We start from the raw sequence: 27,232 nt of genomic DNA, 5'->3' as shown, positions 1-27,232 counted from the left end.
TATGCAATTTTGGGAGTCAGGCTGGCAGTTTGAGCGCAGGGCTGAGAAAAGCAAACAACAGCCCTTATTCCTAGGAAAGAAAGCCTGGAAGCTTTGGCTTTGTGGTGCAGTTGGTGGGCCAGCCTGGGCACTCCACGGGCAGCAAGACCTTTCTGTACTGGCATCTTTTGTCTGGGAAAAATCTTGGTCCCTCTGGAATTTTGTCTGGGAGGAATGGCAGTTTCAGTGCAGGGCTGGAAAAAGCAAACAACAGCCCTTATCCCCAGGAAAGAAAGTCTGGAAACTTTGGCCTTGTGGTGCAGTTGGTGGGCCAGCTGGGACACTCCATGGGCACCACTACCTCTCCTTGCTTGGCCTACCCATACCTTGCCTTACCCTGCCTTCCTCTCCCCTACCTTGCTTTGCCTTCCTTTGACCACCCCTACTGACCTTGTTTTGCAAGCCTTGCATTACCTGCTCCTGTGTTGCCTTGCCTTACTTGCCCCTCTCATGACTTGCCTTACCTTCTGCTCCCTTTCCTTGCCTTGAATTGCCTTGCATACTCATCCCCTGTCATGCTGTCTTGCCTACCCCTTGCTTGCCTGGTCTCGTCTTGCCTTGTCTTCCCCTCCTTTGACTTGCCTTGTCTTGCCCACCCCTTCCTCTCCTCGTCTTGCATACCTCTCGCCTTCACACATTTCACAGAATAGTCTGAGCTGGAAGGGACTAACAAGGACTGTCAAGTCCAACTCTTAAGGGAATGGCCTTCCCCTTCACTGCCTTGCCTCACCTTACCTTGCCTCTCTCTGCCCACCTCTCCCTTCCTTGCATTGCCTTTCATACCCATTCTCTGCCTCAACTTGCCTACCCCTTTTTTTTTCTTCCCTTACTGATCCCTCCCTTGCCTTGCATTGCCTGCTGCCTCCCTTACCTTAGGTGCCTAGTTTGCATATGTGATTCATTAATGTGTGTAATTAGGTATTGATCAGCTGATTCAGATATGTGAATGATTGTTATGCTTAATTAGGTGTTAATTGGTGGTTCTCGCCCAAATTGCTAGTCTACCTCCCAAAATTGAATACGGATTAAGATTCCTCCCAGGCAAAAGGGGCCAGGACAGAAAGGTCTTGCTGCCTGTGGAGTGCCATGGGAGGCCCACCAACTGCACCTGAGACACCCAGGCTATGGGCTTTCTTCGCTGGGGCAAAGGGCTACCGATATCAGGGAGGCTGCTTGTTTCTTGTGCCGTTATGCATTTCTCCATGAAGAACAAGCTTTCAGATTCCTGATTTATACCTATTATAAATTCAACTCTTAGTTGTCCTCGCTTCCCAGCTAAGCTCAGGAGCAACAGCTGCCAGCGGGTCCCTTTTTCTGCAGTTACACAGCACAGAAGCGTTACTACCTGCCCAAGGACCCCTCTGCCCCCTCCCACCTTCAATATAAAAGCCACTGGAGGGACAGGGATGTTTGTCACCTCTGGCATCATGATTAAAAAGTCTTGGCATTACTCTGGCAGGTCAGCATTCTCCAGCTCTGGTACCCTGTTATACAGGTAAGGCTGCTTGGCCAATCAAAAACTCATAGCAAGTCCAAAATATCTCTCAAAGAGTGAAGGGAAACATCTGGAAAAGGCTGGAGGTGAAGGGAAACTGAGGCACAATGTTTTAACTACTAAATCTCTTGGAGGCTTAATCCTGAAGCAGGATAAACCAGGCTCTGCTGCCCAGCTTTGTAACCCCAAAAATTCAAGCTCTCCCTTCTCCACGTATATTTTGGAGCAAACCTTGGAGGCAGAAACAGTTTATAAGATACATTTTACTTCCAAAAAAACCCCAAACCTGCTTCAGCATTTATTCATACCCACCTGGCACATGATACCAGGTACTGGGGCTTGTCTAACATAAGTATTTACACCATAATACACTAAAATAGGGGTGGCAGCACCCAGACCATGAGGGGCACAGCACAACCTGCACATAAGCAGCTCCAGCACCCAAACCCACCCTTGGATGTGCAGGAATTTCAGGGATGTACCACACCAGCATCACAGCTCTGCTTCCCAGAGGATTCAGGGTGCAAAGAACCCCTTTGAAAGCCTAAAACCAGCACCCTTTGGGAAAAAAAGACCAGGAAACCTTTGATTCAAATGCAAAGGTTTTGATTCAAAAATAAGGTTTTTATTAAACAAAGTTTTCTTTGCTACCTTATCCTTCTGTACCACTCACATACAGCTAAAAGACACTCTCAAAAATTACATATTTGGGGCAATTATTATAGCATTGCAAAATTCTCCACTACAAATGAGCAATTTCACATCCTGCTCCCCATCCCAGGCAGCTGTAGCTCCCAAATCCCATCCAATCCCCAGTCCCTTGGGCCGGAGCAACTTATCCCTCCCGTTTGCAGTTTATTTTTTGCTCTAAATAGAAACCCAAGAGCCACAACCACACACAGAGAAGAAGCAGAAAATCCCTGACAGGTTTGTTTAAGTTGTAGTCAAGGAGTTTCTCAGCACCGAACACAAATATCATCATTAAGAACAATCAAAATTTGCAGTAACACCTTCCCAAAACTCTTCCAGCAATAGTAGAAAAAGACATTATTTTCCTTTATTTAGTTTTAATAAGTTTTAGCTGAATAATAGTTTTTTTATGAGGTTGATAATAGTTTTCAGGTTTCCTTTATTTTAGTTTTAACACATTCATAATAAATTTTAATGAATTAAATAAATTTAATTTTTAAATTTTATTTCTCATCCATATGAATAATAACAATAAGGATAAATAAAAGATGAATTGATTGCGTTTTTACACTTTTCCTAACGCATCTAAAATATAACGTGTGGAGGTGGAAACTTATTTCGCGCTGCTGTGAAGTCTTAAAAAATTTTTTTTTTAATTTTTCATTTTTAAATCTCAACGACTCGGTTGCGAGAACTCCCGTGAGTCCTCCGCGCCGCCAGGGGGCGCTGTGGGGAGCACCGGGACGGAAGCGGAAGTAGCGGGCGGTGCCGCCGGTGGGCCCGGGGCGGTGAGTCGGGGCCGGGGGTCTCGATGTGGCGGTGTCGGCTCGGCAGCGCCGGGGCTGGGGGGTTTTATGTTGTCGGTACCGGCTGAAGGGGCCTGGGCGGTGGGGGCCTGAGGAGCTCCGGGGTCCGGTGAAGGGACCGGTCTGGGGGTCCATGACAAGCCCCAGTGAGGGTCCCGGGTGGTTGAGCCGTGGTACCCAGTCAGAGGGCCTGGACTGTTGTGTTCCGTGAGCCCCAGTGAAGAGCCCGGGCTGGGGCTCCCTGACGAACTCCAGTGCCTGCTGAGCGTCCTGCTCAGTTGAGCCCCAGTACCCTCTCAAGGAGCCCGGGCTGGGGGGGTCCCTGACGAGAGCCGGTACGGGGTCGAGCTGTGCCAAGCCCTATCTCTCATTGACCAGCCCGGGTGTTTGGCGCTTGGCAGCCCATCTGCCCACCCCACCATGCCGGGCCAGGGCCCCTCGGGGTCCCGCCGGCCGCTGCTGGCCCTGGTGGTCGCGCTGGGCTGGCTGCTGGCCCTGCAGCTGCTGCTGGACCTGCGGGCGCTGGGGCTGCTGTGCGGGGCCCTGGCGGTGCTGGGGGGCTGGCTGGGCCCCCCGGCCCTGGTTCCCCGCGGCCGCCGGCTGCGCCTGGAGCGCTTCGTGAGCTCCCTGCGGGCCCCGCCCGGCTGCCCCGCGGACGAGGCGCGGCTGGAGCGGGAGATCGCCAGCACCATCCGTAAGGTGGTGCGGGATTTCGTGGCCTCGTGGTACCGCACGGTGAGCAGGGAGCCGGCCTTCGAGGCCGAGGTGGAGAGGGCCATGGTGGGCCTGGCTGCAGAGCTGCGGCGGCGCATGGCGCGGGTGGACCGCCGCGCCCTGGCCCGCCGCCTGCTTCTGCTCTGCGGGCAACATCTCCAGAGCTTCCTGCGGGCACGGGACGCCCTGAGGGACGACCCCAAAGGCGGTGGGACGCTGTGGCGGGAGTACAGCCGGCTGGCAGGGCTGCATCCTGCCCTGCTCAGCCCCGCGGCCGAGGTGGGATGTGCCCGCGCGGCCGTGGAGACGCTGCTGCAGGCGTTGGTGCCATGGCCACACCTGGAAACGCGGACGGGACGCTTTGTGGTGGTGGAGCTGGTGGCCTGCAATGTGCTGCTGCCGGCCGTCAGGAAGATGTCTGATCCCGACTGGATCAATCTGCTGCTCATTGGGATGTTCTCCAAGAAGCCCCGCGGTGGGAAACCCCACACTGCACCCCCAGTGCCAGATTCCTTGCCCTTCCCAGCACAGATGGATATGGCTCCTGCTGGGCTATCCCCCTCCCCGAGGACTGTGGAGGGGCTCAGGAGAGAGGCAGGGACTGCTGGCGAGGAGGGAGAGGAGATAAGGAGGTCGTGCCACACAGAGGAGCCTTTCCTGCGCCCTCAAGCCCTGGGATCCCTCTTCCCCTGCGAGGGTTTGGAGCTGGAATCCTCCACGCCCAGTGTGGGCCAGGACACGGACCTGCTGGCACCATCCCCCACTGGGGAGCTCCTTGATGAGCCCCCCCAGGACCCCTCTGTGCTGGAGGGCCTGGCCTCTTTGGAAGATGGAACGGGAGACCTGGAGGAGGGCCCTGCCCCCAGCTCAGATGTTGGGCTGCTTTCCACCTTTGCCTTGAGCTCCTGCCCTGACATCCAGATTGAGCCGGTGGTGGAGAAGGAGGAGGAAAACCCAGCAGTCCCCAGGAAGTTCTCCTCGCAGAGACCCTCTGTTCTGGGGAGAGATCTGGGAGCAGCAGAGGGCCTACCACATATCCCCCCAGAGGCTGGGCAGTCCCTGCCCCTGCTCTCATCCTCCCCAACAGCTTCCATGAGCACCTTCAGCTTTGAGCCCCTGAGCAGCCCTGACGGTCCAGTCGTGATCCAGAACCTGCGGATAACTGGGACCATCACTGCCCGGGAGCACAGTGGGACTGGCTTCCACCCATATACCCTGTACACTGTCAAGGTAAGGGCTCCCCTGGCACTCACCTCTTTTCCCAAATCCCTGCCCTGACTGGAGCACTGGTTGGTGTTTGGAGGTGAGGATTTGCTCTGTGAGTGTCTCCACAACAAATTTTGTCTGACAGTGAGGGAATATCAGGCACAGGGTGTGGGATAGGAGTTCCCACTTTTAGCCAAGGGTCACATGAGGCTGGTAGAGTCTTTTGTGTTCTGTTTTTGCCAGTTGTTCCATTGGGATGGGTTCCTTCATCTTCAGGGAAGGGTTAATGCGAGGATGGAAGGGTCCTGGGAATTGTGGGGCCAGCAGCGCATTGGGATTGTTTTGATAATGTGTAAGGTTTGTTCCTGTTGCCTTCCTCCTCAGTATGAGACAGTCCTGGAGGGTGAGGGTGCAGGGAGCCTTCAGCAGGTGGCTTATCACACCGTGAACCGCCGCTACCGGGAGTTCCTCAACCTGCAGACCCGGCTGGAGGAGAAACCGGAGCTCCGCAAGTTCCTCAAAAGTCAGTGCCTGCATTAACTCTTGGAGTAAATCCTCTCCCTCTCATCCCATTCCATGCTCCTCAGCTCTGAGGGTTTTCTGCCCTGCCGGTGCCCACACCTCTGTTGTTTTGTGCAGAGCTGGCTGGAGAGTTTATCTCTTTTGGCAGCGAATTCCAGTGTTTCAAAATATTCTTTTTTTTTTTTGATCGCAACACCCAGTTTTGTAGCTTTGCACCTTAACAGTCAGTGGAAACACTGGTGTCTGAAAGAATCTTGTTTGCATAGAAGAAAATAGAAATATGTGTCAAACATGAGCTTTTTTTAGGAAGAAAACAGTATTTCTTCTAATGCTACTTCTATATAAAGCTCCATGGAGTTTAGCATGTTCCAACATAATTCCTTGGTTCTGACAGATTGACTACAAAACTGCTTTGTTGAGAATATTTGGGCTCTTGGAGCAATTTAGAGTCCTTGTGCTAGACTGGTGTTCTTACTGCTTTTAACTTGAAGGCATGGAAGATGTGAAATCCAGCAGAACACAGATTCCATATGGATTGAAGGTCTGATTCAACAGCCCTGGTTGAATCAGGGTTGAAACAGCCCCTGGTTGAGGGGTGTCTTGCCTTGGGCAGTGTGTGGTAATAGTCTTAACTATGAAAGCATTTAGGTTTTAATACAGACTAAAATCTGTATTTAGATTTTAAAATCTTAATTTTTAATCTTGGATTTTAAAATCTTTTAAATTAAGATTAATTTTGTCCAGTTAAGATTAATTTTTTCCAGTTTTCTCGAACTTGCTCATGGCTTTATTTCCTTTGTAGACATCAAAGGCCCAAAGAAACTGTTCCCTGATCTCCCCTTTGGAAACATGGACAGTGATAAAGTGGAAGCCAGGAAAAGTCTGCTGGAATCCTTCTTAAAGGTGAGATATTTGTGTGCCCCTGTGAGCTAAAAGCAGATGTGACATCAGATCTCTTCTACATTACATGATCAAGCTGGGAAGTTGACTCCAGAAAGCCCTAAATTTCCACCTCTCCTTGCAGCAATTGTGTGCAGTCCCTGAAATTGCCAACAGTGAGGAGGTGCAGGAATTTCTTGCCCTCAACACAGACGCCAGGATTGCATTTGTCAAGAAGCCCTTTGTTGTCTCCAGGATAGACAAGGTAGGAAAGCAGGAGACTGGTTACCTGAGCCCCTTCTACCTGGACATCTCTCTTAGGCTTCAGCGTCTATGAGGAGCCAAAAAACTCCAACATTCTGTAGCTGGGCTCAGCTTGCTCAGAAAGCCATAAAGCTGGGGAGGGTCAGACCCCATCTCAAAGAACCTGGGGTTTAATAGAAAATACAGTGCAAATTTGAAAACTCTTAATATCTTTAAGGAGTAAGGATCTATTCAGTAATTAATGGCACTGCTGGCCTTGCAGATCGTTGTCAATGCTATTGTGGACACTCTGAAGACGGCATTCCCCAGGTCAGAGCCCCAGAGCCCCACGGAGGATCTGAGTGAGTCTGAAGTGGATGGAAAGTCCCAGACAGATGGGAAGAAGGCGACCAAGTAAGGGCTTCTCCAGCTTTGCAGAATAAGGAATTAATGCATAAACTGAGCCCATTGTGGGGAAGAACTGACCTGGTGCTTTATGTGTTGTTGTACTTTAACCAAATTACTTTCTTCTTCCATTGCTGTTATCCAAAGGATTTCCCAGGAATGCTCAGGTTTCCACAGAAGGTGGTTTTCTTCCCAGGGGATCTGTCATGTGCTGCCGTTTGCCAGCAGAGACGCTGTTGCTCCCGGGGAATTCCTTTTTAACCTTAAACGTGTGCATGACCCATATATGTCATGAGTAACTGGAAAATGCAGCTATAAATTATCTACCTGAAGGTTCTCTCCTGCCTCTCCCATGTGTTCCACACAGTGGCCTTGCAAAAAACACATTTGAATGTTTATTTAGGAGTAATATTGAAGGTCACTGCATGTGTGTTGCTCACCAAGTGTTTATTGGTGCTGCTGGCAGTGCCAAACCTCATTGTGCTCATTAGTGATTCTTCCCTCACTGAAGAAGGGAAGGTTTTTGCACAAATAGTGCTTTTTCTTCCCAAAAAGTGACGTTTTGCTGGAAAAAGCTGCTTTGAACAAAAAGACAAACCAAAAAAGTACAAGTTTGGAACCATCTTGGCTGAAAAGGACATTCCTTAATGATAGGCACATTATTTTATGATTTGTCCCATAATCCTGAGCATCCTTTCATACTCTCCTTTCTGTGTGTCTTTATGATTGGATTTCACAATCCTGCTGAGTATGTTTCATCTCAGAGGCTTTTCTGAACACTTCCCTGAGTATGCTGGAATGTTCACACCTTACTGACATCTGCCTACATCTGCCTGTCGGCTTCCGTGTAACACACCTGTCTGTGTGTGGAATGTTGGAAAGTCTTGGCTCAGGTGTAGGTCAGGAAAAATGCTGTAATGCTTTTTTTGCCTGGTTTTACTGCTACCTCTTAGTTATCCTGGGCACAGGTGCTGGTTTTGAACCACTTTAGGTCTAATCAGGCTTTTTAGCTTGGATGTGGCACTGGGCAAAGATAACTGGTCCTGGGTCTTGGCTGAGGCTGGTCCTCGGTCTTGGTGGAGGCTGGAAAACTCATCACTCACAACTTGCAGAGAAAACTGACTGTGCCATGTCTCTGCTTTTCAGGTCCAGGCTGAGGTTCTCATCTAGTAAAATCACTCCAGTGCTGAGTGTGAGTGAAGCTCATGACAGGATAGTGTACTCCATCAGGGAGGGCAGCGCTGTAAGTTCATATCCCTCCTGGAATCCTTTCACGATCCCAATCATTGCCCTGTTTGGGTGCTGGCTTGGAATAATCCATGTGCACGAGGGTTGTGGTTGCTGCAGCCTTATTCCCATGTGCCAGGTGGACAGTAAGCAAGCCTGGATGTGTTGTTGGCTACACCAAGTGCAGACAAGGAGATGGGTGCTTGTCTGATCAGTGGAATCCAGGCCTGTGTGGTACTAATACAGCATGGCTTTTGTAGGTCTCTGGCACCCTGTCGCTGGCTGCTATGGAATCCTTCATCCAGAAGCAGGAGAAGCTGCTGGAAGCAATCCCTAGCAAAGCTCCTGAAGGCGAGGGAGGCAGAGAACCTAAGGGGAGCTCTGTGCAGGAGAATGCGGATGGGACGCATCTGGACACGGACTCTGGTGAGCTCAGCCCCTCTGTTACTGCTTTAATTTCTCTCCCTTGGGACCACAACAGCTCCAACAGCTCCAATCAATTTACAGGGTTTTCAGGACCTGTTCTTCTTGCCCTTGATTGAAGGGAAAGCAAACTGAGTTTTTCCAGTCCTGTGATTGCTCTGGGCTTTGTTGAAAGCAAGTTGGGTCTTGGCTCCTCTTGGATCTTCACCTTTGCGGACTCAGCACAGTCACTGCACAAATAAGTTTTTTAAGGACACAGTGCTTAAACTGGCAATGTTATAAAATCAAGCTCCTCGAAACTGAAAAATGGCCAAATTACAGTTTCTTGGTAGTCTCAAATTAGCTTTGATATGTCCATGCACTATAAAAGGACCTTTTGAGATCAAGTTTGGATAGATTTGATGGGAGTAGCAAAAACGTAATCCCAGTTCAAGGAATGATGTTCCCTTTCTGATTCTAGATCTCTTCTCTGAAGCACAGGGCTGCGGTGCCACAGCTTCTCAAAACAGTTACAAGATTATCTTGAACACAAGCGAAAATATGTTCTCTAATCTTTTTCTTGGAATTGCTGAGCTGTATCAACTGGAACTTCCCCAAAATTTCTTTCCAGTGTTTCAAGTTGGGCAAGCTCTGACATGTGCTTGTGACAGGATGGGTCTGGTGTTCTGAAACTCAGCTCGTGCTACCAACTTTGCCTATAATCTTGGAACACATGGTTTTGGGGAGGCAGGACTGGAATTGGAGGCCAGGGCTGTGCACCAAGTTCCCTGAACTCTGAGGGAGATGGAACATCAGTGATGGCAAATGCCTGCAGGTCTGGGATGTTTCAGGCTGGGCTGGCAGGGCGAGGGGAACAAATGTCTGGAGCAGCTGGATAAAAACGCAGCCTGTGTCCCTGTCTGCTCATGGAGTGACTTCTGGGAAGAGGTTGGCCAGCATCTCTCTGAGGAAGAGGACTTGAATGCTCCAGGAATAAACGGAGCTTGCTGAGGATGGTCCCTCTATGAGGTTATGGGGAAACTGGACAGCCTGCTTCTGGCTCTGCACTGGGAAGTCAAATCTCAGAGGGCAAAGCAAGTGAGGAATAGCTTAGACGTGGCCCAGAGCAAGAGGGTCAAGTGCCCTGTCTTTTCCAAGTGAAGTGGCCTGGAGTTAATTAGTCCTGCACATACGCAGTGGGGAGAGAAAGAGGAGGGAAGGAGAAGGTCCAGAATCCCTCTTCCCTTTATTTTCAGCAGTAGGTTGTGTGTGTAAATTCTCTATAGGCAGAGTGGTTGGAAGATGGGGCATCAGGGAATCCAAATTAGGAAAAGCTGCTGCACCTGATCTCACCTGGCCAACCTGACATTAGGCTCAGGTCGGGGCACTGGCCTAGGAGTGGCTGCCCAGGCAGGTTTGTGGCACATTAATGAGCCCGTTCAGGACAACACCTCAACTGCTTTGGGGCCAAAAGTAATTCTCCAGCAAGTAGAAGGTGTTTACACTGAAGGTTTTGATGTGCTCCTGAGGATCAGAGAGAGGCTGTGCTGTCCCAGGCTTGTGTCAGTAGGGATATGTGAGGACGTGTATGGATTTGTGTTTTATCATACGTCTGGTTTATCCAGATGTGGTTTATCCACCTTCCTGCAGAGATTGGGATCTGCCACACGATGGCAGCCTGCAGCCACCATCTGGAGCCTTGTGCCTGGGAAACTCTCGGAAGAGCGGAAAATTTTCCTGAAGACCAGGAAAATAGTCCTCAGCAGTGTAGCTTTTGCTGGCTGCAGTCACTACCTGCTTTCTCCCCTTTTTGGGCTCAGTTCCTTCTCAGTGAAACAGAGGGTTTATCAACTATCAGTCCACATATAGGGATGGCAGTGTGCCAAAAACAGATGAGGAAGCAGCCACCCACTGGAGCCTTGTGCCTGGAAAACTCTTGGAAGAGGGGAAAGTGATGGGGAAGACCAGGAAAATAGTCTTCAGCAGTGTACCTTTCTCTAGCTACAGTGACTACTTTCATTCTCACCTGTTTTGGGCACATTGTCATCCTCTCTTCAACTGAGAAGGAACTGAGCCCTCGGAGCAACTACATTCTGGTTTGGTGTGGCCCTTTGTGGGGAGATTAAGGCTGCTTGTATGGAAGTAGAAGTGAAAGAGTGGTAAGGGCAGGCTCCCCACACTGGCTGAGCTGCAGCAGGTCATCTGTGCGTGGCACAAAATGCCAGACTTGGAGGAAAGAGTGAGTTTGGGATGATGCTTTTCACCAGGTTTGCTCAGGCACTGAGTTGGTTTCTTCATCTGACCCTCCTCTTCCTCCTGGCAGACTCTGAGACAGCTTTAGCTGATCTGGCCCTGGATGTGCTTCGCCTGGTGCTGGTGGATCACTGGAGCTGGCTGTGTACAGAGAACATTCAGAAGGTCTTCAACCTGCTCTTTGGGACCCTTGTTCAAAGGTAAGGCCTGAATGAGCAACCTGGCAGCTCTGGGAGGGTAAATTCCCTTTGGAGTCACAGTCTTAAATGGAGCTCATGCCCGAGTGTGGGTAAATGTTTTCTGAGCATCAAACAAGGTTCTGTAAAGAAGGTGCTGTGTAAAAGAAACCTCTTGGAGATTTGCACTAGGAGCTGTTTTCCCCGTGAGCAAGGATGCAACTGTAGCAGGCAGCTTGCTATCCCTTAATAACAGGGAAAGGAAGGATCCAGCCCTGGGAATGGGAGTCTTGCCTCATGAAAAGGCAACAGTGCCCAGCTCCTTGGCTCTCCGGAGAGAACCGGCCTCCTGGTCTCACTGCCCAGTGGCTCATCTTGTTCTGTCTACAAAAGGAGAGTAAACAGGCCGAGGGAACAGCAACTTGTCAAAAACAGCTCAGAGTGTGACCTGCCAGGGCCTCTGCTCTCACTGCTGCACTGCCTGCTCTTTCCTGGGCCAGCAGTGCCTGTGCCTGGGGCAGGGAGATGCACATGGAGTGGGAACAGGCTTCGTTTCCAACTAGGATGGACTTGCCAAGCTGTCCTGGGGCCAGTGCCTCTGGGTGGTAAGGCTCTAGGCCAAGACACACAAACAGAGCATTCCTGTTTTCTGGTGTAGGTTGGTGGCTATCACTAACTGAGGATATGGTTCTTTAGAGCCCTGAAGGACTTGGGCTTGGGAGAATCTTGGAGCAGAGCTTTTCCTGCTCTTGCAGGCATCCAGAGTTGGCATCAGAAAGTGCAGGGCAGCACATTATAACTGAGCTGGTAACTTAAACTGCACTTAGTAGAGGTTGCCAAAGTGCTTTGAGGTCAGGCACTGCTGCTTTCACTCCTGGGTCTGTTCCCTTGGGCGGCAGGAGGTGGGCGTTGCTGCCATTTTTCCAAAATGGGATCTGGTCTCTTGGGAAATGAGCTGGAACCCAATCCCTGTGTGTAAGCAGAGAGGTATGAGAGCTTGAACAGGCACGTCATCGCCTCCTGTTAAGCTGTGTCCTGCTCACCCAGGGAACCTGCAGCACCCACGTGTGGCATTGGTATTTTCCACTAGAAAGCTGGGATACACACAGCACATGCCTGGCTCTGAAAGGTGCAGGAGCTCTGTGAGTTGTGCTGGTGGAGCAGAGTGAAGGGAGTGTGTTTGTAGCTGCTCTGCTTCAACAGGTGTGGGTAAACCCACTGCAGGCAGAGCTTTGCCTGGAGGTGATATGGTGGCTTCTCCGTGTCACCATCAGGACAGGGTGCAAATACAACCCCTTGAACAAACCCTGTGTCCATGCTGAAATCTACATGTTGAGGTTGACTCTGCTCTTGTTCTGGGACAGTCAACAGTCCACAGGTCTGATGTGAAGGAGACAGGGAAGGGACTTGCACAGTGGGAACTGACCTGTTGCCAGGAGGATGGTGTTGCTCATGGATTGCTGCAGGGAAAAAAGTAGATGTGGGCATCATCCCTTCAAGAGATGGTCCTTTCCCTGTTCCTGTCAGTGAGTGAGGTGGTATGGGGCAGAAAGGAGGTGCCCTGGAAGTGTTTTGAGTGTTAGGAAGGGGATTGCTGCTAGGTGCTCCTCTGCCAGTTTGTATTTGGTGAGTAGGTGCTGCTCCTGCTGCCTCCTTGCAGCTGCAAGATGATTCTGCTCTGGCATGAGGCACATTCAGTGCAGAGTGATAGAAATACCCGCAAACCAACAAAAAGCATACCAAGAACAAGAACCAGTTTCTCCCAAGAGCCAATCCCCCTCTCCCTTGGGGTCTTTTTCACAGTGACATCAAGTGATTGCTGTGACCATGGTGTCCATTCTGGGATCTCCCTACCTGCTCTGTTCACCGTTCTCTGCATGGAGCATCCCACCAGACTCCTCTTTCCCCTCCTTCCGTAGCTGGAATAGCTGGAGCCAGGCACTATCCATCTCCCCTGAGTGTCAGCTGGATGGCAGGGGGAGAGGAAGGCTCCATGACCGAAAAAGGTATTGTTAAGTAAAGGGAGGCCGTGTGTGCGAGGCCCGATCCGCTTACCCCGTTATGTAACAGGGAGGGATCCTTTTTAGGAGCCGAAAGGAGAGGCGGGTGGAAGGGAGGCGGATGGGCTGAGGGGTGGGAATGACCCTGGGGCCAAGGACTGCTTCCAGCAGCCTCTCTCTGTGTGCTGGGTCTGTGCCTGTAAACAAACCTACTGCCCCTTTCCAGCTCCGCTCCCTTCCCCTGTCCAGCTCTTGCTCCCCTCCCACAGGCTGGAAAGGCACATCTCCTCTCTTCCCTTGGGAAGCTGCAACAGGAACCTGTTTGCAAAGTGGGGGTATTCTGGACTCCGGGGGTGTTTGGTGGAAGAGCTCAAAAGCATTTGGAGAATCCGGGTGGTTTTTAGAGCCTTGTGAGTCAAAGAGGTGTTAAAAATACATGACGAGCACACAAACCATGCTGTGGCTGTGACCCCACACCCTGCCCTCATCTGGCCCCACTGGGTCAGGGGTCTGCCAGTGCCACAAGGAGCTCGGGACAGCAGTGGAGCCAAGGGACAGTCACCAGCTTGCTGCTCCCCTGCTCCTTCTGCTCCACTTTCCAGACAGGAGCCCCAGCAGAGTGCCAGCATCCCAAGGATGGATCTGGGAGTGTTTGAGGTGCAGATACAGGTCTGTAAGCTTTTCCTAGCTCTTTCCTGTGCAGCACAACAGAAAGCCATAGAGTGCAAACCACTGAGTGGGGTAAAGTGTCTTGGCTCACCCTGGCTGTCTGTCCCCTGAAACCTGAGCAGGGCTGGGGCACAGAGGCTGTGCTGGGCTCAGAAGTGCCTGTTTCTGAAAGGAGCGTGTAGAACTACTCAGACAGCTTTGATAGTGTCATGTTCCACTGATGTGACTTAAAATAAATGCAAATCATCTCTGCCTTACCCAGGAGCTCACCACTGCTTGGCTCTGTTCTTTGCTTTGGGTGATTCCACTGCTGCTCCAGGCTTTGTTCCCTGTCCCCTCATCCCTCAAGCGGGCGGGTTTGGGGACGTGACGTTTCAGTCCTTGTGAGCTGTAGGTGGACAGCCAGGGATGCTTTGAGACTGACTGCAGGTGACCATAAGGCTTTTGAGAGCATTCTTGCAAGTTCTTGCTGTCACCTTGGCTTTGGGGCTCTTCTGGCCTATCACTGTCAGCCCAGGTGTCACAGACACTTGTGCAACTACCGCTGTTAAGTCAGTGAGCTCTGTAGCTTCAGGGAGCTGCCTGCTATGTGCTTTTTATCTGTTTTTCTCTTCTTCTTCCTTGATCTCTGTGCCAAAAGAACTGGCACAAAGACCCTTGGCAGCTGCCTTGATCCTCTTGACTTCAAAGTGCTGCCAGTGTCTGACCCTCTTCGATGTCCCTGCTGCCTGTGTGCTCGGGCAGCACTTGTGGGATGGGAGTGCTGGGAGCACAATGCCCATGTCAGGGAATTCTGCCCAGCCTTGGAGCCATGCAGGGGCCACATTTGACAGCCAAGATGGTGCCCCAGGCCTCATTCCCTGTGGAGGCTGCCTCTTTCCTCCCTGCATTATCTTTAAAAGGCATTAAAGCCAAGGGTTGACTCATGCTCTGCAGGTGCCAGGAGAAGCCAGGAAGGTTTATGCTAAAGCTGTGGCTTGTCCCACTTTCCTTTGTCTTTGTGGAGCAGTAGCTTCCCACTCCAGCCTTGGGCAGCATCTCGGAGTTTTGGTGGCAGAAACAAGCAGCCAGAACTGCAATATGAATGCAACTGGAGCAACTAAATCCACTAATTCTTCTGGTTGTTACCAGGGGGAGTTGATTTGGGCGTGTTGGGGAGGACTGCACGTGGAGGGGCTGTGCTGGCAGGCCCAGGTTCGTGGCAGCAAAGTCCTTGTCCCTAAAAACCAAGCCAAAAAATCAGCACCAGACCTAGTAAATAGGGGAACCAACCTCATGGCATTTTAATCTTCCTCTCTGGATTTGGCTATTTGCGTTGTAAGTAGTAGCAGGAATCACAGGCCTGTGGTATGTCAGGAACAGCGATTTCAGGACTGTGTGTGTCTTCGTGTGTATATGTAAAGTAAATACAAATCAGCTTGGAAGTGGGCCTCAATTCAGCTGTCTCCAACCACCTGGAAATTTTGGATCTGGCTTCGAATCTCTGTCCCAAACAAAATTTTTTTCCCTCTTCTAGAAGCAGCATTCTTCCAAAAACAGCCACTAGAATGAAGCAAGCACTCTGTGCTTTGATAACAATTGCAACATTATTTTAACTGGGATTCTGTTTCGACAGTTGCAATGTGCCAACTTTTTTTCTAGATTTAAAAAACCACAACAAATTCTTATTTCAGATAGAGCAAAGAAGAAAAGGATGGAGAGAAATTAATGTGTCCTTGTCGGTTTTGATTTGCCCTGGTTTTTGAAGGGTTATTAGTAGCTTTATGTATTTTCATTCTGAAGTGGGCTAATGAAGCAATTGCTCTGAGCAAGGCCTGGCTGAGACAGCCTGGCCTCTCCCTGGGGCACCACTGAGAGCTTAATTGGCTCAGTAAATGCTTGATGAAGATCTTATCAAAAGCCAGGATGCTTTGTGAAAAATCAAAGAGGTTTGGATTTTTTTTTAACCGCATACTTCCCCCCCCCCTTCCCTGAGCCCCAAAGCATCATAGGGAGATCCAAGTGGATAAAAGCCAAACCAGAGCAGTTTGGGTGAAGACCATTGGAGTCCTGTGTGTTTCCATGATTTCTTTTAGCAGCAGGTGCGTTTTGAGGGAGCAACACATAAAATGGCAGAGAAATCCCAGCACCGAGGTGTGGTTTCATGCCTACAGGGGGTAATGGTTCCTTAGTGTAGGGAATGATGTGTTTTTTCTCCTCTCTGCCCCACAATAAGATGTCCTGCACACCCACATCTCCCAGGGCTTCTGCAGGTAGGAAAATCCCTCTGCCCGGGATGTCTGGCCTGGGTAATTCTGATTAAGGAATGATGGATGCAGATGCCACGGTGTGAACTTCCTGCAGCTGGGTTTGTTTTTTGCTTCCCTCACTGCAGAAATGGGGAGAGGGAACCTGGCAAGACACCCGGTTTGAGGGAAGGCACTCGGCCTCCTACTCAAACACTTCATCACTCTGTGTTCAGCTGAGTATAGGATGGGCTGTTCACAACTGTAACCGCGATAAAGCAGCAGGAGAGGAACTCTTCTCGTAAGAAAAGAAGGATAGTTCACTTTGCGCATCACGTGTCATTGGCCAGAAGTTTAAAAAGACTCAGGATGCTTTGTGTTCTTAGATTTATGGAGGATTTTTTCTTTTCTTTCCTATTTCCTTCCTTGGTGCAGGGTTTACCTGGACAAGTGTGGGGTTGATTTGAAGGTGTTGAGCTGAGCCTGCTGCACATCTCTGCTTGTGGCTGTCTGGAGAAGGTGTATTTAGGCTCAGGTAGCAGGTGCTCAAAGCTGAGCCTGGGGGCAAAAAGTCTCCATTTATGTTTCTCAAATTTAACTGTGCCCACTGCAGCTGCTGCTTCATTTTTACAGGCTTTGCTCAGAAAGGTTTTGCAGTCACAGCATTGAAATGTTGCTCCTCTTGAGTCAAGGATATTCTTGTGGTTCAAGGCACAGTTTGGGGAGGAATTTGGATATTCTGCGATTTGGTCTGGTGATTTAAGCACCAGCCTTTCTTGATTTCAGGAAGAGTCATGTTTGCATGACTTGTGGTTTCCAGATGTTGTCTTTTTCTTCAATCGTTTTCACTACCTTAGTCTCATGGACCATTTTGAGCTCCTGGATAGCCATGCTGAATTCCTCAGGGTAAGGGGGGGGCTTGTTCTGGGGTGGAAGGTGGTCAATGTTGAGCAGGACTTGCTACTCTTACACTCAGCTCATGTATATTTATGGAGCTGTTTGTATTTATACAGCTAATGCAGAGGGGCTCTCTCATTTTGTCTTCTTCCTAATGTGGTCTCCAGTTTGTGTTTTGTCTAAATCCTTAAAATCCCCAATTTCAGGGAAATCATAATTGCTATAGCTTCAGATTTTAATTATAATCAGCAAATTTGACTTCACTGTTCCTTCGCTCAAGTGATCTCAGTTCTTATCCTCACCTTGATGGATGAGAAAAGCAGAGTTTGACCAGCTTCTAGTAAATTTGGAGTACTGTATGTCTTTGGCCATTCCTGGTCCATCTTTATTTTTCAGATTAAGCAAATCCAACCTATCCAACCTTTCTTTGCTGAGCTCCCTCCATCTGCAGGTGAACCCTCTGGATAGTCCACTTCAGTGAGGGCATCCAGCCAGGTAAAACTGATCCCAGATGCCGTGTCTTGCCTGTCCCTGACTCCCAGTCTGCCTTTTCCATAGGCTGCTCCTTCTTAGCAGCCTTTGTTGCATCAAGGTGCTGAAGGAAGGCCCAGGTATGTCCCCGCCAGGCCTTGTTTTTCATTCCCAGGGTGTTCCAGTCTTAATGGATCCCTTCAGCTGACTTTGGAGTTCCATCTTAAGCCACAGCATTAATTTGGCTCTTTTTTAGCAGCCATTTCATTCCCCCACCAGCAGCTATTTCCAGCAGAGGTCCCTTACAACATGGGCAAGTTATGCACCTCCAGATTATCTTCCAGGACCCCATAGCCTTTGGAATCTGTCTCTTTGCATTGGGCATTATCAAAGCATTCAAATGTCTGAGCCCAGGAGGTCACTTTATTATTTCTGGTCTCAGCTGAAGTGTAAGGAGATGGCTCAGTGATAGGTGTGTTTTTTCTGTCTTTCTTATTAAGGCTATTTCTTCATGAAATAGCAGAATGGAAATAGTAACCCATCAGCCACCCAAAAATAAAAAAAGATAGGTCTATTTGTGTTTCTTGGTGGATTTATTTCTACCTGGGAACAGCCTGTGTGTGCCTTCAATGTGGCACATGGATCTCAAATGCTCAGGCCTTTAACAGCACATAAAATCATCTGTGACCTGCTGGCAAAGGTCAGCTTTGAACCAGCAAATCTTTGGAGTTCCTGTGCTGTTAATCCCCATCCTGGTGCAGCAAGTCTGCCTGGTGGAAAAATCAGTTTGCCATTTTCTGGGGTTTACTCAGGTAGGAATTTTCAATAACATTGGTGTGACCCTCCCTGAGCTGCAACAACAATAGTGGGAGTATGAGGTGGGATTCTTGGAGTATCCTGTGCAAGGCCAGGAGCTGGACTTGATGATCCTTGTGGGTCCCTTGCAATTCATGATGTTCCGTGATTCTATGAATTATTTTACTCCTCACAGTTTAAATGCTCCTGGTGCTCCCCCTGTGCATGTTGTGCAAATGGAATGTTATTCCCTCCAAATGGGTGTTGGTGGTGACTTTAACACATTCAGGTTGAACAGAGGTTGGAAAACTCTTTGTGGCAGGTTTGGATATTTTCTTTTGAAGTATCTGAGAGCATCAGCTGCTCTCCCAGGGAGGATTTAGAGCCAGATGGACCAGTCTGGACAGTTCTCCTCCCGGTGCTTTTGGAATGGCTCCACACCCCGGTAGACTAGCAAAAGGGGACCCAGAGCAGAGTTGCGTTAGTCTTTGTGTCATGTGCACCCAGCTTTGTTTTCTCCTTCTTTCTTGTCCCTTTTCCTGTTTAATTCCTTCTTTTATTGTATACTTGTGCATTTGGGTGCTTCTTCATCAGTTGTCTGAGCACCATGTGATGGGGCAAGTTGACCTCTTCTCAGGAACTTGCATGGAGCTGTGGCATTTATTGGTGCAAGACCCATGGAGCCATTCCCAGATCCTGCCCTTTGCTTCCCAAAGTGGAAGGCAGTGAGCTGCCAGACTAAGGAAGAAAATCCATCAATGGTGTTTCACAACTGTGGGATGCAAGACCTGTAAGCACTCACCTAATCACAGTATGTGCACATATGATGAGATTTATTGGTGTTACTTATAGGTCTCAATGCCTAATTGTGGTGGTTTTATGGAAATAAATGGGCTGAAAATGTGATGTTGTTTGTGTGGGACCTTCCAGCATTTATCAGTTCTCAGCTTGCCCTTGAGCTGCCTGGAAACATGTGCTGTCTTTAGGTTCAGCTTTCTCTCTGCTCAGTGTTTTCTTGATTTTTTGCTGTTTTAGGAATGTTTCTAAGGAAAAGAAAGCTCATTCTTTGCATTCTGCAACCTTTTTAACGCTGGAAAGTGGCTATTGCTGTAATGAGGTTCAAGTCAATGTTCAATCTTATCTCCTTGGTGCAGGTTGACTGTTTGCAGCTCTCTCCCCAAGGCTCTGAATTTCTGTTGCTTGTCACATGTTTTCTCAACCAGGAAAGCAGGCTGTGTAGAAAAACATGTTAATAAAAAACTATGTTAATGAAAGCTCTTGGCCTTGGGAAAGTCACAGTTTAACACTTTGATTTGGTTAGGAATGGCTGGAGGGTTTAACACGATCCAGAGTGTTAAAATCTGCTGATGGCTGGAGATTAAAACAATTTTAATTGTATTTCCAACATGGCCTTTCCCAGGCAGGACGGGGACACTTTGTCCTTTAAGACAGGTGGAAGCTTCAGATCTCTGGCATTATCTTGTAGCAACATCAGTATGTGTGGTCCCTGGTGAGGCTGAGCATAAAGAATGTGTCTTCCTATTAGTGGGATCACTGGGATCATTGCCCATGCTCCAGTAGGACCTTAATCTGAGAATACGAGGCCTTCCTGCTGCACCAAGGCTCCTTTTCAGATTTTTAATGGACATTTCTTGGGTGTTCGTCCCTCAAGACTTGCAGCTTGGCACCTCATTTCCTGCTGACGAAGGGAACGTCACGTTGCCGCACTGTCCCTGATGACAACCTACTTCCTTTGCCCTGGTTACCTTTAGGTGCTGCTATTCCTGACTCTCCACTCACATTAGCCCAAGTAAAGACACCCTTGGCCTGAATGGCTCGCCTGGGAAGAATGCAGACAGTCTGGCAGAGTGCAGGTTAAATAAAGTTTGCCTTGGCAGGGCCTGTTCTCTTGAATGGACTGGGAGCTGCTGGGGAATAGTGGTGACAGAATTGCAAGCACGAACACCAGCTGCCAAGAGGAATGGGTCTCCTGGCCCTGCTGGCTGACTCCTCTGCTCTGGGAATCTTGAAATACTGGCAAAATCACAAGCCTTTTCCCTATCCCAGCACTGTGCCAGTATTCCCGTCTTTGCTCCAAAGCCTCCTGCTGACAAGGACAGTGACACTGGGCCCTCATCGCCAAGTCCTGCTAAACCAGGGGACCACAGGGAAACCCTGTGGCATCAGGGATTCATCCATAGCCTCTCCTGATTCTGAGAGGAAAGATTTCAGGCAGTGGCAGGTTCTGACTGACAGCTCTGGCTTTTGCTGTTACGTTGGAAGGGATTTCACATCCAGGAAAGAGGGTCCATATGGTTGATTTAGAAACTCTCCCAGCACTTGTCTGGTGGGGACAAACCCGGTGCAGCTGCAAATGCCTCCAACCTGTTTTGTGGAGCAGCATTTCAGGGTCTGCAGGTTGTTAGTGTACAAAGGACACAGTCCTGACCCAGCAGGAGGGCCCACCAGCAATTCTGTTGGATTTTGGATGAGAACGAAGAAATTCTTTACTATAAGGGTGGTGAGACCCTGGCACAGGTTGCTCACAGAAGCTATGGCTGCCCCATCCCTGGAAGTGTTCAAGGCCAGGTTGGGCTTGGAGGAATGTGGTTTAGTGGAAGGTGTCCCTGCCCATGGCAGGGGGTGGAACAAGATGGTCTTTAAGGTCCCGAAACTAAACCATTCTGTGATTCTATGATTCCATTGCTTGCCATCAGTAGATGGAGCAGATGTGAAGAGTAGGAAAGCAGAGGGCCAAGAGGAGAGCAAAGCAGTAGGATATTCATGACTTGCCATCCTTGAACTTTGTTTTGGTCTCCAGGCAAGACATCCTTGACTGTCTTGGTGGCAGAGGGACTGATGAGAGGAACAGTGGCTGCCAGAACATGCTTATGTCCTTCCAGTCTTTTCTGGGTGTTGTTTTTAGTTAAAACACCAGTTTTTCCATCTCTGTATTGGCTTGTGCATGGAGATAACTTATGAGCTTCAGACCAGTTGTATCCCTTAGCTTTGCTTCCGTTAGGAATCAGTGATTCACTTGGATTCCTGTGATTAGCAGGATGATGGAGCTTTTTATGGCCTTCGCTTTTCCCCTGTGACTTTACACACGTGTTTGTCCGTAACAAAGGGATCATATCCTACTTCTGGTGCATGGGAAACTCAGCTAATTAATACTTAAGAAAATATTTGCTGTGCAGACTTGAAAACCGCATGTTAACGAACACAGCAAGCTGATTTAACCCTTCCAGGGCCCCTGATGGGCAGAAATAGCCTGACTTGGTCCCAAGACTGACTTTTCCTAACCTTTCTCTGTCTCCCTGTGCCCACAGGTGGCTGGAAGTGCAGATGTTTAACCTGACCTGCACCCAGCGTTGGGTCCAGTACCTCCAGTTGCTCCAGGAATCCATCTGGCCCGGAGGAGTTTTACCAGCAGTACCTAAACCCCCCAGGACAGAGGAGCAGAAGAAGGCAACAGCAGATCAGGCTCTGCAGAGCCTCATGGGGATTTTGCCTAGTAAGTGTGTCCCAGGGACTTGTCAGTTGCCCTTGGGAAAGAAAAGTGGCTGGAGAACCCTCCAGTGCACTGGAATCTGTGGAAATGTGGTTAAACACTGAGATGGAGTTTGCTTGTGCCAAGGCACTAGGAAAGGTTCATGACCCTTGAAGTTTGAATGGTTTCCTGCAAGCAAAAATCAGTTTCCCAGTTCTGGATAGTTTGCGTAAGTATTTGGGGAGCAGCGCAGCTCGGAGAGGAAGGATGGGTGTCTTGGTGATTCCCACATGGGGACTGGCCACAATTCCATGCTTAGAGTGGTGATGCAGTTCCTGCCAAGCCACCTCACCCAAGGCAGGGCTTAGGAAAACCAGAGGCACACTGTGCTCCCACCTGCTGCCAAAGGATCCCATGGCAGAGAAGAGTCACTAGGCAAAGCCTGCGGCTTTTCCACCGGACTGAAATCCTGAGCCCAGTTGCACTGGATTTCCCTCTCTTGAAGTTTGACTTGGAGACCTTAGGCATTAAAGCACCTGCTGGCTAATCCACGTGAGTGCAGTCTGAACTTTTAACTTCTTGCTGCAGTGTAAGGGGCCCTCACTATCCTTTGGTAATCAAAAAGCACTGCCAGTATGTGCCCTTCCAGCCTGGAACCCTTTCCTGGCAGTCTGTCCTGTCCCTGGGTGTTCCCTGTCATGGTGATGCTGGGCATGAGATGCCTCCGGCTCAGAGCACCATCACAAGCTGCGATTCAGCACCCACCAGGAGAAAACTGACCTGTGGAAATGTGCAGTTCCTAAAGCACTGTCTGTTTACAGATGTGATCCAAGAAATCCTTGGGACCAGCAAGTGTCGGATGAGTTGGAACCTGGTGCTAGAGTCCCTGAGCCAGCCTGTGATAAACAGGTATGTGGATTTTAGTCTTTACCCTGATGGCCTCTGATGGGGTCTGTGAGCTGTGCTCAGGGCTTTGCCATGCAATTCCTGCTTCCAGCTGCTTGGCGTGAAGCTTATCTGGCTCATTATCCCAGACTTGCAGTATTAGAGGGCATCTGGCTTTTTTGTGATGAGGGTGCGTGTCCAGGACCTTGGTCTGGCTGGAGGTTATTGAGTCATTAATTATGTTGTTGGGCCTGCTTAGTTAGGGGATGTCAGGGAAGTAAGACAAATCCTAGTTTAGTTTGTTTTTGGAGGAGCTGCAGATCCATGTAGGGGGGTATTTTTGTCTATGCCCAGTGCTGTGAGTTTGGAAAGCAAGGGTTTGGTAATGGACTGCAGAGAAATGAGGGTCAGACTGGACATCAGGAGGAATTTCTTCACTGAATGGGTTGTTAAACATTGGAAGGGGCTGGCTGGGGATGTGCTGAAGTCCCCATTCCTGGTTTAGGAAATGACTGGACATGGCACTCAGTGCTTAAGGTGGACTCGATGATCCCAGAGGTCTTTTCCAACCTCAGTGATCCTGTGAAACACATGTGCCACCTCCCTCCAGGAGGTGTGTTTGTGTTTTCTGTGCTGCTCAGCAGCTTCGACGCCTGCTGGTTTGGGAGAGGTGGAATAAAAGCTGAATCATCCCTTAAAACATTTCTTCCAGAATCTGAGATCATTCCTCTTTCCCCTGATGGCAGTCAGAACACACCTTCCTCATGTGAGCTTTGCCTCCTGTGCCCTGACCAGCCTAAGCTTTGTCTTCTCTCTCTTTCAGGCACCTGGTTTTCTGCCTCTTGGACATTCTGCTGGAGTTCTTGGTCCTGAAGGGCTCCAGTGAGGAGCCCAAGGCTGCAGCTGCGGCACCATCTGCCTATGGTGGACTGGACAAAGCACTTTAGCTAGGACTGGTTGAGCCAGCAGTGGGGGAGAGAAGCAGCCACAGGCACGGGATGATTTGATTTTCAGTGTTTACTAACCATGTCTGGGATCTTCTTGTACAGAATATTTCCAGCCAGTGCTAAAGGAAGCTACTTCCAGGCTTCTCTCTTCCGGCCAGGTGGTGGATTAAACCCAGTGTCAGGGACTGAACATCTACTGTGTATCTGTTCCATTGCTGACCTGATGGAGAGCCTGGAATGAAGATGCCTGAGCAGTTGGAGAAGGATATTCAGGCTGCTCACAAACCCTATAGTCTCGCCCCATATTTCTGAACAACTGTAACATCTGAAGGCAGAGATAGCACATAAGATTTGCTTTTGTGGCATCAGGCTTCATCTGGCACTGGCACAGAGAGACTTGATGTGATGTTGTTGTTCCTGCAGGAAGGTGGAGGGAGGGGAAATGCTGTCCCTGCTCTCTAATCATCCTGCCTTGTGCTTGCAATGCCCAGTTGGTGTTACTAGAAGGAAGATGGGGAGGGAATGGAGTGTGGAGATGTGGTGATAGTCCTGAAGTCAGTGTCCAGCTGCCCAAATACCTGGGAGGTGAGAGCAGTGCAGGAATCAAAACTGCTGTCCTGCCTTAGTGACAAAGATCAGCTGCTTCCCACTGCCACTGCTCTGACATGGTCTAGTTCTTCATCATCTGCCTGATCAGTAGGATGCAGGTGGACTGTGATCCTGGGAAAGAGAACTCTCCTCCGGCTAAGGAGGAATGGCAGCTTGGCTAGACTGTAGGATTCCCTTTCTGAGTCACCTTTTAGTCCCTGGGGCTGTCACCTGGAAGGCACAGGAGAAAAGAAGTTGACCCATGTGTGACACAGCAAGGAAATCAGCTCCCACACAAAAGTGCTTGTCACGGGAAGCTCTGGAAGAGGAGGGAACATGTTGGAGTCCGGGATGAACAGCCAGTGGGTCAGATCACAGCAAAGGGCTTGAGAGTACCACCTGAGCTCTGGTGTTGATTGTGTGTCACCTGCTTTGGTTTCCTGTGCAATAGTTCTGTGCAGAGGGCTCTGGGAAGCTCGTCAGATCACCATGTCCTACCTGGCACAGAATGGACGTGGATTTGGCAGCTGTTTCCCCAGGTTGTCCAAGACTTGAGTGGTTTGTGAGCTAATGCTGCTCAGGTCTCAGTACAAAAGGACAGAAATGCACCAACAGACTGGATTGATGACCTTTTTTGGTGTATTTCTGGGAGAAATATGATCTGAGCAGTGCTGGATGTGGCTGATCAAGGCATTCTCTACAGATCAAAGGAGAGGGAATCATGCAGGATCACAGCTACTGTCTGTTACAGTACTACATGAGGCATTTCATCTCATAGAATCATGGAGTATCAGGTGGGAAGAGACTGCCTGCTGTTCCTTGGAGCTGTATGCTCCATGGCACATTTGGAGGGAAGGCAGTGCAACTCCAATGTGCCTGTTCTGCTCTTCCCAGAAGGGCTGCTTAATAATGGACCCACAGCAGTGTGAGCTGCTTCCTGCTTCTGTGTGTTTTGTGAAAATACAGGAAGGGATTGGCTTGCTGTCTGCAAATATATTTTTAGGGAGCTCTAAGGACATGCCAAGACTAGGCAAAATCCAATATAATGAAGCAAAGCAGTTTTGCATCACTTTATCAGAGCCGTTTCTCAGCAGTAACACTTTGGAGATGGTAGATTGGCCACTTGCTTGGAAAAGGAGGGAGGTGTAAAGTGTATTAGGCAAAGAGTTGGAGAATGCTTTGGGATAGTCCCAAAGCAGAGATTATTGGGAAGGAGGGCTCAAATATATCCTTAAATACCTACTTGGAGAGCAGCTGCTTCACCCTGTCTTTCACTGCTAGGCTCGTTTCCCTTCTTTCTCCTGTTGCTTCCATTTACTGCCCCAGCTGTCAGGACTGGGAGCAGGAGCCATCGGCCAGGGATGATGCAGCAGAGCCCTGCTGTGCTTGGTGCCTTCCCAGGTGCTCTTGTTGTGCTTGTTTGCTATTGCTTCCTAATTAATTGTATGGTTTGGAGTTCCAGGACCCTGGTCTGTCATTAATTAGGGATAATATTAAGGATTAAATTAAGGACTGTAAATTATGCACTGCCAGCTCCAGGTCAGAGCAAAAGTCTAGCACAGTCCTTACACACACTGGATATGGCACTGGAAGAATGAGCTGATGCTTCTCCTTTGCCAGGAAGCCCAAGTTATCCCTGGTGTTAAACCTCATCTCTGCAATTATGCAAATGACTGAACATTCAGGAAATAATTTGTGGGTACTGCCAGTTTGGGAGCTGATGCTTTGCTGGGATGGTGTAGCCATGATTTGGGGTTGTACCAGCAGCAACATCCCCCTCTGTGTTTATTTACATGGGAGGAGCTGGGGCAGAGAGATGAAGCAGATTTACTTACATGCACTTTGAAGTCAGTATTGGAGTTGGAAACAGACCTGGGAGTTTGGATTGCGAGATCTTTGTTTTAATCTCCAGAACCCCCTTTCTTGTCTCGTTTAGGCTGAGCCCTTTCTCATGCTCTCACTGGCTGGGCTTCAATCTCCCATTCCCTCCTTGGTCTGGTCTCACAGCTGAGGTGAAGTTGCCCAGGAGCAAATAGCCCCTCTCTGGATCTTGTTGTTAAGGAATAAAAAAATCCAATAAAAAGATAAGCTTTTTTCTCCTGCTAGTTCTTTACCTCACTGTAATTTTGGGATTAAATTGAGCACAACGATGGCAAAGGCAAAAGTCCAGAGACAAAGCTTGGTTATTTAATAGTGTCTATAGGGGGAAAAGTCCCACCATGCACTGACTCCCCATTGTATTTCCTATATTCAACCCTTTGTATCAGCTGTTTATGGTGCTGCTGTTTGAATCTGTGTAGAATTGTCTCGAAAACCTGTTTTGTTGTTGAATGGGAAGCAAACCTGCACTCCCAAGTACCTGTGTGCAATGATATTTTATTTCAAACTTATTTCTTTGTCTGGGTTTGAAATTTGCCTTTGATCAGCAACTGTCTCTAAGGCAGCCCTTGTGAAGAGAAGAGCAAGTAGGGGAGAAGCCAGAAAGGCCGGGTGGCAGTGGGAAGGTGGGGACAAGCATTTCCCAGGTGTCACAAAATGCAGGACAGGTGACAGTGGGTGTGGGACAGTGGTTTTCCTTCCTGGCGCACAGTGGTTTTCCTTCCTGGCACACACATGCTCAGACATGGGAAAGACCACAGTCCTTAACAGCTTCATCAGGAATCAGGACAGTTTCCCACCTCTGGCAGCATCAGCATTTCTGCTTTCTCCCTGCAACATAAACTCCTTGGTTTAGCCTTGCCAGGGAATGTGAAACCAGGGAAGCCATGTGGAGATCTATTGCCTTTCTCCTGGAAGACAGAGAAAGACTCCCAGAGAAGCAGGGATTGTGCAGACCCATCTCCACATCCCTTGGGCAGTGGAGCTTAGGAAGTTCCCTTTGGAGCAGGAAAGCTGGTAAGGTCTAAGGAGGTAGGGAATGTCTGAAAAGGAGAAATTCCATGTGAAATTTGAAATATTATGTTGAAGGAAAAAAATGGAGGAAGAAAAACCTGATACAATCAATGCTTGGGTCATGTATTATTGTGGATTAGCTGTGCCACAGAAGGATCCTGTTCACCCCATGGAATCCATTCCCTGCAAGCTAGTGAACATTGTATGGCACATGATGTGGGAATCGTGGCTGAAGCCTAGTTCCCTGGGATAATATCCACCCCGGGGTGGATTGGGCCATTTCCAGTGTCAACAGCCAGACGATTAAGCATTTATC

At 49.2% G+C, this 27,232-nt stretch overlaps 1 protein-coding gene across 3 annotated transcripts in view; it reads left to right on the top strand.

Annotated features, from left to right (window-relative positions):
• The first annotated feature begins 2,963 nt into the window (after positions 1 to 2,963).
• Positions 2,964 to 27,232, top strand: part of SNX19 (sorting nexin 19) — a 38,999-nt gene continuing 14,730 nt past the window's right edge. Inside the window, exons 1-11 of one of the 3 annotated variants that reach the window (XM_032709567.1) lie at positions 2,964 to 4,974; positions 5,335 to 5,473; positions 6,275 to 6,375; positions 6,497 to 6,616; positions 6,878 to 7,008; positions 8,146 to 8,242; positions 8,487 to 8,652; positions 10,952 to 11,081; positions 21,444 to 21,628; positions 22,426 to 22,513; positions 23,313 to 23,480. In XM_032709567.1, coding sequence (XP_032565458.1) covers positions 3,451 to 4,974; positions 5,335 to 5,473; positions 6,275 to 6,375; positions 6,497 to 6,616; positions 6,878 to 7,008; positions 8,146 to 8,242; positions 8,487 to 8,652; positions 10,952 to 11,081; positions 21,444 to 21,628; positions 22,426 to 22,513; positions 23,313 to 23,436 — 2,805 coding nt within the window. In that variant the 5' untranslated portion in view covers positions 2,964 to 3,450 and the 3' untranslated portion in view covers positions 23,437 to 23,480. Of the gene's footprint in view, positions 4,975 to 5,334; positions 5,474 to 6,274; positions 6,376 to 6,496; positions 6,617 to 6,877; positions 7,009 to 8,145; positions 8,243 to 8,486; positions 8,653 to 10,951; positions 11,082 to 12,860; positions 13,080 to 21,443; positions 21,629 to 22,425; positions 22,514 to 23,312; positions 26,108 to 27,232 lie in introns of those variants that run through there. The other 2 variants (XM_032709566.1, XM_032709568.1) reach the window with 2 other exon arrangements.

The sequence above is a fragment of the Chiroxiphia lanceolata genome, chromosome 23, assembly GCF_009829145.1.
Source record: "Chiroxiphia lanceolata isolate bChiLan1 chromosome 23, bChiLan1.pri, whole genome shotgun sequence".
Taxonomy (NCBI): Eukaryota; Metazoa; Chordata; class Aves; order Passeriformes; family Pipridae; genus Chiroxiphia; species Chiroxiphia lanceolata.
Note: the sequence above shows the minus strand (reverse complement) of the source record. Positions and strands in the feature narration are given on the sequence as shown.